The sequence below is a fragment of the Corythoichthys intestinalis genome, chromosome 5, assembly GCF_030265065.1.
Source record: "Corythoichthys intestinalis isolate RoL2023-P3 chromosome 5, ASM3026506v1, whole genome shotgun sequence".
Classification (NCBI taxonomy): domain Eukaryota; kingdom Metazoa; phylum Chordata; class Actinopteri; order Syngnathiformes; family Syngnathidae; genus Corythoichthys; species Corythoichthys intestinalis.
In genome coordinates this window covers 54,480,251-54,493,562 of record NC_080399.1, presented here as the reverse complement: position 1 = coordinate 54,493,562, position 13,312 = coordinate 54,480,251, and the positions used below count along the sequence as shown (strand labels likewise).

The 13,312-nt window shown below is 38.8% G+C and overlaps 1 protein-coding gene across 2 annotated transcripts in view; it reads left to right on the top strand.

The window, feature by feature from the left end:
• Positions 1-13,312, top strand: part of LOC130915910 (basic helix-loop-helix ARNT-like protein 1) — a 57,580-nt gene that overhangs the window by 32,609 nt on the left and 11,659 nt on the right. For both annotated transcript variants that reach the window (XM_057836129.1, XM_057836128.1), the window contains exons 12-14: positions 4,004-4,153; positions 6,281-6,527; positions 10,958-11,064. In XM_057836129.1, the coding sequence (XP_057692112.1) occupies positions 4,004-4,153; positions 6,281-6,527; positions 10,958-11,064 (504 nt within the window). The remainder of the gene's footprint in view (positions 1-4,003; positions 4,154-6,280; positions 6,528-10,957; positions 11,065-13,312) is intronic.

Sequence of the window (13,312 nt, the reverse complement as noted above, 5' to 3'; positions counted from 1 at the left end):
TGGCGCATTTTCTTCTTGTCAGATGAAAACTGGCATTCGTCTCATAACTGTTTTACTGTCCTAAGTCACGTTTTTAGCTTTATGTTGTCTCCTCATCGTCATGAAAAAAATACTTTGTCAACAAAATATTCTCGTTATAGTCATTGTTGATTAAAACATCAATATGCCCAACTATTTGATTGAAATGAACAATAGGCAAGTATTAATCTCAGCCATATTGGGCCTCCTGGCATTGCATCTTGTTTAGGCAGATTTTTAAAATTATATATGTATATAGCAATTCTTGTACTTACTGTAAGTATTTTAAGTACTGAAAATAATAATCATACTTTTAGTGTAATATAAATAGCTGCAGTTGCGTAAACCTTTGTCAAAATCACACAGATGAAAAAACAGTCAGCTTTAACTAAAACCACCCAAACATTTATAGGTTTTCAAATTTTAATGAGGATTGTATGCAAAGAATGACAGTACTAAAAATAATAATCATACTTTTAGTGTAATAGAAATAGCTGCAATTGTGTAAACCCAGACTGAAATTGTCTTTTACAGTGGTATGAAAAACTATCTGAACCTTTTGGAATTTCTCACATATCTGCCTAAAATCACCATCAAATGTGATCTGAGCTTTGTCAAAATCACACAGATGAATAACAGTGTCTGCGTTAACTAAAACCACCAACATTTATAGGTTTTATGTTTTAAAGAGGATTAAAGAGCAAATTCAAACCAATTTTTACCAAGCAATTTAAGTTGGGTGTGTGCCCAATCACTGATGAGTGGTTTAAAGCTGCCCTGCCCAGTATAAAACACATACCTGGTAAGATTTTTTTTTGATGAGAAGCATTGTCTTATGTGCATCATAGCTCGGGCAAAAGAGCTGTCTGAAGATGCGATCAAGGATCGTTGATTTGTATAAAGCTAGGAAAGGATACAAAACCATCTCTAAAAGTCTGGATGTTCATCAATCGACAGTCAGAGAAGTTGTCTACAAATGGAAAGAATTTGGCACTGTTGCTTCTCTCCCAAGGAGTGGCCGGGCCCCAAAGATGATGCCCAGAGTTCAGCGCAGAATACTCAGAGAGGTAAAAAGAACACTAGAGTGTCTGCTAAGACTTGCAGAAATCACTGGCACAGTCCAATATCTCTGTGCACACATCAACTACTGTATATGTAAAACTATGGCCAAGAATGGTGTTCATGGGAGTACTCCAGGGAGGAGGCCATGCTGTCAAAAAACATTGTTGCTTGTTTAATGTTCACAAAAAGGCACTTGGACACTCCACAGATGTTTTGGCAAAATATTTTGTGGACTGATGAAACCAAAGTATAGTTGTTGAGGAGAAACACACAATGTCATGTGTGGAAGAAAAATGGAAAAGCTCACCAACATCAACACCTCATCCCCACCGTGAAGCATGGTGGAGGGAGCATCATGATTTGGGGCTGTTTTGCTTCGTCAGAGCCTGGACAACTTGTAATCATTAATGGAAGAATTAATTCAAAAGTTAATCGGGATATTTTGCAGGAAAACCTGAGACCTGTCAGACAGTTGAAGCTAAAAAGAGGATGGATGCTGAAACAAGACAATGATCCAAAAAACATAAGAAAATCAACATTAGAATGGTTTCAGAAGAACAAAATACACGTTTTTGGACTGGCCAAGTCAAAGTTCTGACTTGAACCACATCAAGATGCTGTGGCATGGACTAAAGACACAGATTCATGCCAGACATCCCAAGAATCTGACTGAACTACAACAGTTTTTACGAGAGGAATGGGCCAAGATTAGTCCTAATCGATGTTCCGTAGCGTCTGGTTGAAGTTATTGCTGCTAGTGATGCACGATAATGCATTTTTCAACCGATACCGATAACCGATAATTTCCTCCTCATTCCATCCGATAACCGATAATGTCAAGCCGATAATTCTATTAAAAGATTTATGTAAAATTTTAAAGTATACACAAAAGAAAATATTACTGTGCAAAAATATAATTTATTGCTCTTTTTTTTTTCATTACAGTGTATGAACAAGTCGTCAATTCAAACATCTAAATAATGACAGATTGTCTGACATTGTGTAATGGTAAACCTTTGGCAACAATTACTTACAGAGTAAATACCTAAGTTGCACAAAAATGCATTTAAAAGTAAGCCATTCCTAACATATATAACATTAATCCGCTGCAAAACACACCTCCTTAAAACTAGTCAGTTTTAAGTGTAAATCTATTGGCAATAAGTGAAATTATCTGCCATCGCTTCAAGTGTATTTCTCTCAGATTTCTTGGAAGAAAAATAGCTAGCTAAAAATAATCTTAACAGCCTTGTTTTAAGCAATACATTATTATACTTACTCCTAAAAAAAAAAAAAAAAAAAAAAAAACTTGAAGAAGGAAAGATTTTGAATAATATTTGTGGCTACAGAATATTGATTTAAGAATTTGATTATCTACTGTGACTGTAATTGAGCAAAGAAATAAGTTAAATAATTTGAAAAGTGATTGCTAATGTTATATGCTTTGTTGCACACTGTGAAAATGATTACCTCAAAAGAGCGAGATGTCATGTACCCATTCTGCAGCGCTTTGTTTACATTTGCGGCTTTCACGACATTTGCGTTACAGCAGCTAAACTGCTACACGGCAGTACTATTTGGACGGAGTTGGCGCTCGCATCCGTGTGCGTGTTGTTTTGTGCCTGAGTTTTATTAAGCCGAAAATAAAGGCAGCGTTACAAAGTCATCTGACCGCTCGTCATTTCACATTCTGAATGCATTACTGACTGGCTGACTACGTTTTCTCCATGTTTAAATTATCTTATAACCACTGTGCCGTCATGATAAGCTTGCTTACCGGACATCACTTTTTCATGAAGAATGGTGGTCGTATAAACTGCATTATTTCTTTTATCCAGGGCTTTGGTTCTCGTGTCATTAAGGTAAAAAAAAAAAACTGTGTCTCGTCTCGGCGGCAGCTACATTCGTACCGGATAATCCGCCCGGCCGGTTCGCCGCGGCGTATTCGGGTCCTGGCTCTGCTCGCACGCCATGGGGGAACGCTCGAGAAACCGGGGTGTTCGCCGGAGGTCCAGAGGCCGGGGAACCGGGCTCGGCCCGCCCCGCCTATGGCGAGGCGGCGGCGGCCTGCCAGACTGGCCAAAGCGGCGGGCTCCGTCGGAATTTACCACCCGCCTTGGGCTGCATTCCCAAACAGCCCGACTCTGTATCGTCACAAGCCCTGTAGTTTAGCTTAGTGTTTACAATAGCTTTAGCATTCCTGCTAGCAGCAGCCTCGTATATGTTCCAAAATTCTTTGTGATGCAGTTTTAAATGGCTGCTGGGTTAGTGGTTTTGAATGAGGACGCGTTCTTTCTGCCTCGTGGAACTTGTACGGTACATGTTTCGCAGATGGCGAGAGCGTCATTTTTTTAGTAACAGCCGCCATAATATTCAACTACTTCTTGTCTTGTAACTCCGCCTCCTCAACCCCTCCTCCCTCAGGGGCTTCAGAGAGGGGAGGGGTTGAGGAGGCGGCGTGCTGAATTCTTCGGTTGAGCACATTTGGAGGCAAACTCAAGTATATAATTATCGGATTGCATTATCGGTTGAATTTTTTTTATTATCTGGATTATCTGTGTGACGTCATAATTGCCATTATCGGCCGATAATTATCGGTGACCGATATTATCGTGTATCTTTCAAAGGGGTGGGCACAAAATATTAAATGTGATGGTTCACTTATTTTTGCCCCTTCTGTCATTGTTTGCATACTATGCTCATTAAAATATGAAAACCTAAAAATGTTTGGGTGGTTTTAGTTAAAACAGACACTGCTTTTTCATCTGTGTGATTTTGACAAAGATCAGATCACATTGATGGTGATTTTATGCACAAAGGTGGAAAAAATTCCAAAAGGTTCAGGTACTTTTTCATCCCGCCGTATGTTTGACTTTCTAAACCATGTTGTTTTTTGTGGCGTTTGCGTTGTTGTTTTTTGCAGCTGGTCTTCCAGTGAAAACGGACATCACGCCTGGGCCGTCAAGACTTTGTTCTGGTGCCAGACGGTCGTTTTTTTGTAGGATGAAGTGCAACAGGCCGTCTGTCAAAGTAGAGGATAAAGACTTTCCCTCAACCTGCTCAAAGAAAAAAGGTAATTCTAGCCACCCAAATATTTATTTCCCTACATCCATCTTTTTTTAAAGCCACATCCTCGTTATAACCAGGACTCACGCTTCTCTTACCACATGGCATTACACAACAAAGGAAGTTGGCCTTTTAGGTGCATATTCATTTAACCAAAAGATATCTGCGAAAGCAACATAGGGCAGAATTTTAAATGCAAAACTTATTCATAGTAATGATTAGACAACTTATGCACAAATTATTAAAATTAGTCTTTTTTTTTTTTTTAACTGTAAATGTACTGAAAACTGGAATTTACCAATGAGTTTATATGTAGTTGTTTTAAATAGTAACTTTTAAATGGAAATATCACATTACTTTAATCCTTGTTCTGTTCAAGCACTAGAATTTGTTGTATTTTCTGCTGTCATTGGCAGTAGTCACTCAACCATCAGAGTACACGCTTGATCATGCAGTTTGAACAGCGATCAAAATGCTAGTTCATCAAAGGCTTCAAAGTTTTGTGTGCAAGTTTTTGAATCAACCATTTATTGGGAATAAGAACTGGACAAACTGGACAAATCCTTACCTATAGCATTTGCCTTCATTCGCTCCCAACTTTTCAATGCTCAGGGCTCAGGGTTTTACATCTGTGAAGAAGCCCATGTCGCCATGTAGGGTATTTGGTCGGATTTTGTTGCATTCATCACTGCCTCACAGCTAAAATATTTTTAACTCAAGTGAAATGCAACAGCTTGTTTGCCACTTCAGATCAACTCCAAAAAATTGCGAACATCGTTAAAGGGGAGGTATTGCATATTTTGTAGGCGTATGGTATCATTATAAAGCACATTCAAGTAACAATTTCACCTTGAGTTGATTAGTGAAAGCTATTTGTTTCAAACACAACTTAATAGAAAATTGCTTTAGCATCATGGCTGTCTCAAATGGCTGAAAATGGGACTGTCTCATTAGGAACCCCTTCCCCAAGGTACCCTATTCTTTTTGGAGCGGTCTTTAAGTAAATTAGTGATTGTTTGAGAGATTGTTGCAGGACTCATCTGATTGGTAAACATACACACTACGGTACATACAGTGCCAACTAGCTTGTTTACATTTGTAAAAATTTTTGAAGCCAGACAAAAAATGACTTTCGTTTACCCGTGACTTTTCTGTTATAACGCGGCCAAATCTGAGCTGTCACATTAGCTGCTACTTTTGGTGGACGGTGGGTAGCATAACGTTCCATATGTCGAAGCAAGGGAGGTGCTATGCATAAAAGTAGGTGCTGTAAATAACTTTAAAAAAAACATGAGAGGCAATCAAAATGTTATTCAAATTCCTTTGACGGATTCAATTAAATATGTTATTGTGTGATGCTGCCAAATTATAATCTGAATTTATCACGTGTTTATTAAATGCATAAATATATGTAATATATAGCCATAATATATAAATAAATGTACTACATGTCAGTATATGCAATTTGCGAGCTTTCCAATAATATCAACTTTTTAAAAATATAAGATGGAGAGAGGGCATCTCTCATACCTTGAGACCTCTGTGCATTGGCTTAGATGTGTCAAATCGCTCTTTCAGAGAGTGCTTATCTGAATAGAAAAACAGTGAAATGTAAAGTAAAGTACAGTAAAATTGAATTTTAGGGGCTGTTCCACTCATATTTTGTGCTTTATCAAATGCTTTCAAACATTTTTTTTTTTTTTTTGGTCCCAGGACAATTGCAAGTTTGAGTACTTTGTATTTGGATTGCTTAACAGTGGAACGATGGGATGTCAAATGTCTCCCAATTCTAGAATGACTTCTATTTTAATTGCAGTAAAGCAATAAGTAATGCATTTTTAAGTTTTGTTTTCACACCAAATATCAGTTAAAAATCCTTGGCTTTATAAGTACCACCATCATGACCAACATTAAAATACAATAATATTGTTGGCCTAAGTGTTCATTCAAAACGCAAAATTGTACCTCTAGTGGAAGCCTGGATCCCACTCGTGGTACATTTATCAATCTTAATGGCAGGTACACATCATAATAACCACACAGAATGCTCTTGATCCTATAACGCATAGCACATGAAAGTTTAAATATTAACAACTCGACCTATTGTTATAGACTTGTTGTATTTTCATTACAGCTGATCGCAAAAGCTTCTGCACCATCCATAGCACAGGGTACCTAAAAAGTTGGCCGCCAACAAAAATGGGTCTCGATGAAGACAATGAGCCTGACAACGAAGGTTGCAACTTGAGCTGCTTGGTAGCCATTGGTCGGCTGCACCCGCATATTGTCCCCCAGCCAAGTCTGGCAGATATCAGAGTGAAGCCCACCGAGTATGTTTCCCGGCATGCCATTGACGGCAAATTTGTCTTCGTTGATCAGAGGTGAGTCAACAAAATGTCAATCAGCAACTCGATCTTTTGCATCCGAATTGTTGACTTGTCATCACTTTAGACACTAATTTCCCATTGAGCTCAACTATATTTTGAGTACATGCAACTACAGACTAAATTCAAAATTGTCATACAAAAAGAAATTGGTACTTTTTTGTTAATCCATTAAGGGAAAATGTCCTTTCAAACACTCTTTTTAACCAGTGATGAGTGGGCAGGGATAATATACACGCCTCACTTGGCAAAAATACTAATTGTCTGTGTCAGTGTTTTATGCCTCAAACTAACTGGTTAATAATTTAACTATTTTTTTATTAAAACATCTCCCCCTATCAGTTATTATGACTCATCCTACTGACCAGGAGATAATTCTGCACACAGGAACCTATTCCTTAGTCTAAACCAGGGGTGCCCAAGTCAGGTCCTCGAGAGCCCCTATCCAGCTTGTTTTCCATGTTGCCCTCCTCCAATACACCTGAATCAAATAATCCGGATCATTCTCAGGCTCCTGCAGCGCCTACTGATGAGATCATCATTTGATTCAGGTGTGTTAAAGGAGGGAGACGTGAAAAACAAGCTGGGTAGGGGCTCTTAAGGACCAGACTTTGGCACCCCTGGTCTAAACCAAAGTTCTAAATTGCCTTCCTCTAAATTAGAAAAATGTGATCATCCAGTCCCAAAACAGCAAATAGAACCTAAGCCTAAGGATACTGCTGATGGATGAATCCATCTATTCAGTGAATGATTACTGTCAGGTCTCCCAGTTCAATGGACTGGACATCCATTGCCATCAGTGGCATCAATAGGCCTGTCACGATAATTATTAAAATAGAATTAGAAATTAGAATTTCCCAGAAACTATCACAATAAAAGTATAGTTTGTTGATATTTTTTACCCTGACGACATAATACAGCATACAGTGTAAATTATCACGGAAACACTTAGTCTTGAAAAATGAGATTTTGCAATTTTTCTTCGTACGTATCACGGTAAATTGATGAGATTTACTTCTCTAACGATAAATGACGATAAAGTCGCCCAAGTGGACTGTTATATTATTTGAAAATCTGAATCAATGCATTAAATACAAATTAATCGTTTGTCGTTGTTTTATCTATCAGCTTTCAATTTAGCAATTGTACACACAGTCTAAACATTAAGTATATAAAAATGTCTTTTAAAGAATAAGAATTCAAGTATGAACATTTATAACAGCTTGTATGACTTGAACAATGTACAGCATTATAAAAATCAATACAACGACTGTGCAAACATGTCATTATAACACAAATGACTGACAGCTTGAACAGTACACTTCAAACGACCACTTATTGTTAATGGCTGCTGTGACATAATTACTCAACACAAGTGTGTGCTTTAAGCTTTAAGCTTTTTTTTTCCACAGCATTTTTTAATACATGCAAGCACACATCCACCCACCCCCACATAGACACAACCACTTTAAAGCTATATTGCTTTTATGGCAATGAAACATTGAAGATTTTATGATGACAGAAATGACACAGAATAAAGCAAGCACATACAGAAAAATAGCTGTGGCCATTACAGTCATATTATAGGCTTCACTGTTGGATTATACTTTATGCTGAATGCTTTACATAAAAACTTCATAAAAGCTATCAGAAAAATCACGCACACACTGAGATACAAAATAACGCCACATACTGATTGCAAGATTCAGTCCGTGCCCAATCCACTCAATAAGTTCAGCCATTTTGACAAGGTTAGAGCCACTGACTCCTTCATGTTCATTTGTAGCGTTAGCCGGCAGCGTTAGCCTGTGGCCTGGCTACCAGTAGAAAGCACTGAAAGCACCCTCTCCTAAAATCGTGAGAACCAGGGAGGACAGCGAGTGAAAGCCCGTCTGGAGGCTGCCAAAAGTCTACTTAATGTCGGGTGAAAGATTGGCGAATCTTTCTTAAGCCCGACTCCATCACGTTTGTGTGTAGCGTTAGCTGCTAGAGTTAGCCTACCGGGCTTCTGTTTGTTTGATTTCCTGATAGCCTTTCATACATAAGCACACTGACTGCTTTCTTAAAGGGTAATCAACATAGCCGAACAACACAGTGTCAAAGGGGGGCAAAAAGACTTTTTTTTTTTTTTTTTAAATTAAATTACCAAATTTACTGACATGGTCAAAATTACGTCGGTCATCGTGAAGAATTTCGGTAACGGTAAATTTTCGGTAAACCGCCCGGATCTACTGTGTAGTATGGGTGGAAAACTTTTGGTACCTCCCGATACGGTACGATTTGCGATACAAAGCTCACGATAACAAGGATCTTACGATATGGCGGTACAACAATTATCGATAGATTGGTTAGTAAATCATTCTACAAAACAAGAAATAAACAGATAAACAAGCTATCTTCATCCTTCTGCTGTAAGTTTATCACTTGTAGACGTCCAATCCATTTGAACTGGAGGTTAGCAGCGAATAATGAATGGGCAGGGATTCAAACTCAACAGGAAGAGACTTGTAAATGCCCTGAAAATCGGAAAGAATGACTGTAAAGGCCCTGGTTTCGAATGAATGAACGTTCATTCGCCCTTCCCAGTCATAATGGATTGCGTGTGGAGCACTGTAAATGTCAGCCATCCAGTTAAGCGGGGCACTATTATGGTGTAAGATTTTGGTAGCAACTTGTTTTTTTTTGTTTTGTTTTTTTAAATAAAAACATTGGCCCTTTTTAAAACGATATCTCGATTATAGGCATGAGCGTATCGATAACCTTTCAGGATGCAAAATATCACAATCAACATTTCAATATTTCGATATCACACACCTACTCTGCAGTTACTTGAGCCAGATCGATGGCAAAATACGCAGTGTCAGACACCAATGATCAGTGGTGGAATATAACAAAGTGAAAGTACTTCGTTCGTTACTGTACCTAATTACATTTTTGTGTATCTGTACTGTACTGAAGTACAAATATGAAGTGGTACTTTTTACTTCACTACATTTTATAGCAGTTAGCAGTACTTTTTACTCTACTACTTTTTAAATTGTCACCTGCGTTTTCATGCACCCGGCGGAATTGATGAGCCCTGTGCAACTATACCGTAACTGAGCACTAGAGGCAACAACACGAGTACAAGCAAGATTAGGCAGATGAACAATATATTGACAAATAAAAACCACCACACTCTTGTACAGTGGGTGGCGGTATGCAGCTGATAGTTGCTTGCAATCTGCCGTTAAGCTAAGTTTTGGAGTTTTTTAGCTTGTTAAGCTTCTGTCTATAGTGCAGTAAATTTTATTGCTTGTTTTTTCAATTTCAAATAAAACTCAGCAGTTATTAAATTTTTTGGTTCTTTCTGTAAATATTTACTCAGATATGTGTGTAGGTATATTTTTGCATCTGGAGAAAACACTTTTCACTTGTAAATTTTAAAGCAAGTACTTTTGTGCTTGTGTCATTTTTTTCTGAGATAATGGTACTTTTACTAAGTAATTTTTTGCACCTGTATCTGTACTTTTACTTAAGTAGTAAAAAAAAGTACTTCATCCACCACTGCCAATGATATGCCACATGTCTATCAGTATGTCTGTGAGTCTTGCATTCTGCAGAGAGCTACAGGGGTTGGACAAAATAATGGAAAGATCTTAAAACCAAATCAACCAAAACTAATATGGTGTACGTCCGCCTTTTGCGGCAGTTACAGCCTCAGTTCGCAGAGGTATTGATTCATACAACTTGTGAATTGTTTCCAGAGGAATTTTAAGCCAATCTTCGGTTAGAATAACCTCTAAGTGTTGTAGAGACGATGGCGGTGGAAATCGACCTCTTAATTGAATCTCTAAAACTGACCATAAATGCTCAATAATGTTGAGGTTTGGGGATTGTTCCGGCCATATGAGATGCTCACCTTCATTAGTATGTTCCTCATGCCAGTTTTGAACAATTATGTTCAATGGTTATGATGCAAAAATGTTAGGTGTTTCCATTATATTGCCTAACCCCTGTAGTTGTCTTACAGAAGTAGAGAAAGAATGTTGATAGTAAATTTTGTGTACCCTGAAAAACTATCGTTTGCCATTTCATAAATTGCAGTGCTAAGTGGATATAGTAATTATCGTGATGATGGTCATTCACTGCCAACCCCCCTAGTACAAATGGATTGACACCTATTTCCATCAATAGCGGTGAATAAGTGGAAAATGATAACACATAATGAGTGACTGAACAAAATTACGGTAACAAATCAAGTGTAAAGAAAGTTTTTGTCTGCCAATGAAGGGTTCAGATTTCAGAACACTGCCATTAAATTTTGGCATAGAATATATACTTACATATTTGCCATAATTGTCTAAAGTATTGTGATTTAATGCTGTTTAGTGGAAATGTGGCTTTAACGGCCAAATTAAGTTGTTTTTTTGCCCTCTCTTTAACAGAGCAACCGCAATCCTCGCCTACCTGCCTCAGGAGCTTCTTGGAACTTCTTTCTATGAGTACTTCCACCAAGATGACATCGGCCATCTGGCAGAGTGCCATCGACAAGGTATTTTTTGAAAGGCATTCGTCTTATTAAATCAAGTAAACCTTTTTTTAATTACTGGATGACAGTTGATTACAATTTACATTCCCATAAATCTGTTTACCTTAACTGTTGTGGCCATCTTGAAAATGTTATCATTTGATTTTTTTTTCTGTCAACCTGAAGATAAAGGCTAAATTATGATATAGATGGATTTTGGCTGTAATTTTTTTCCCCAGAATTGGCATAAAATTGTTTTTAGTGGACTTAAAAAGGTCTTGTAAAGTCTTAAATGTAACCTTTTGAGACCTACAAGAAACATCTTTCAGTAATCCCTCACATCCTAAAAAAAAGTTAAAAAGATTATTATTTTATTTACATGTATTTACACATTATTTCACATACTGTATACTGTAAAGTACAGTATTTAAATCTGTTTACAATAATAACAGTACCTCATGCATTCACTGCGTGATCCGTGGGGGAACTTGTCGGCACACCTCCTGGATGTCGTGAAGGTCCACTCGCAAGACAAGCGAGCATGTAGCTTGGATATGACGCTTAGTTTGCCATCCATCCATCCATTCATCATCGACCGGTTAGTCCGGGGTCGGGTTGCGGAGGCAACAGCTTTAGCAAGGAAGCCCAGAATTGTCTCTCCCCAGCCACTTCAACCAGCTCGTCCGGCGGGATCCCAAGGTGTTCCCAGGACAGCCGAGAGACATACTCTCCAGCGTGTCCTGGGTCGTTACTCTCCAGCGTGTCCTGGGTCGTCCCCGGGCCTCCCGCTGGTGGGACATTCCCGGAACACCTCTCCAGGGAGGCGTCCAGGAGGCATTCGAACCAGATGCCCGAGCCACCTCAACTGGCTCCTCTCAACGCGGGGGAGTAGCGGCTCAACACAGAGTCCCTCCCGGATGACCGAGCTTCTCACCCTATCTCTAAGGGAGAGCCCGGACACTAAGGATGCAACAATACTCGGTTTTATATTGAACCGTTCGATACGCCCTCTTCGATTCAATACGCAAATCATTCGATCCAAATGAAAAGCTCCTAAAATGTATTTTCTGAATTTATTTTTGTCGCCTCTCTCGTTAAAATGTCCGGCGCAGCTTTGCCTTGAAAAAACAAACTCTGCTGCTTGAAGTCCCCCTCCTCCACTTCTCCTCCAAACTGCATGAAAGGTGGGAGCTGAGGCGCAATATCGTACAGATACATTGTTTGGCAGCATTTTGGGTGAGCTGATATGCTATCCCCACTCCGACATATTAGACAAAGACTGTCTTTGCAGATACGTTCAACAAAGTTCGCCAAAATATATTGTTGCCAACTTGGCTGCTACGAATAACCTTGCTTTGACAATAGGTTAAGATCGTGGGTCACAGAGAGCTAACTCGCGGTTACATGACGAACAATGAGTGGCAAATTAAGAGCGCTGTACTTCAAACTCATCCTGTTAATGAAACTCTATTGTCAAATGCTCGTGTTGTGCAGTAATGAGCAGACGTGACTTCTGTGGTGTTTGTTAACTTTTTTTAATGCCCGACGACACTCGCGCGCACACACTAGATGTCATCAAATAGCAACCTAGATGTGCTACGTTAGATCTCCCCAAGTCCCCTGCCATTGGCTGCGTGAGCCCAGAGTGATCATGGGACGCGTAGTCCATATACCACATCGATGAAATAAAAACCGCCGTGACTGAATGGAAGTTAAGCAGGCCAAATCAATCCATACCAGTGACTATAGATAAGGCTGCAAATATTGTTAATTCAGTACGTAACACAGATGGACTCAGACCACAAATAGGATGTTTCTCTCATTTGGTAAACATACCTGCTAAAAAAGTAATAGCTATCAACAGTGTGCCCCACCTCACTTTACGAACAGTAAAGATTGTTCTCAGCACTTTTATTCAAAATTTCTTCAGATCAGTAAGATATAAGCACATACATATTATGCACTATAATACATGTTTATAAGATGGCATTGTTGTTTTTGCATGTGAGCAAAAAAAAAAAAAAAAAAGAAAAAGAAAAAAAGAAATAAATAAACACTTGTATTTTTGTTTCAGAGCATTACATTTATTGAATCAAATCAAAAATCGTGTCCCTCGTACCGAACCATGACTTCACTGTATCGTTGCATCCCCACCGGACACCCTGCGGAGGAAAATCATTTTAGACGCTTGTATCCGGGATCTTGTCCTTTCAGTCACGACCCACAGCTCGTGACCATAGGCGAGGGTAGGAACGCAGATCGACTGGTTTAC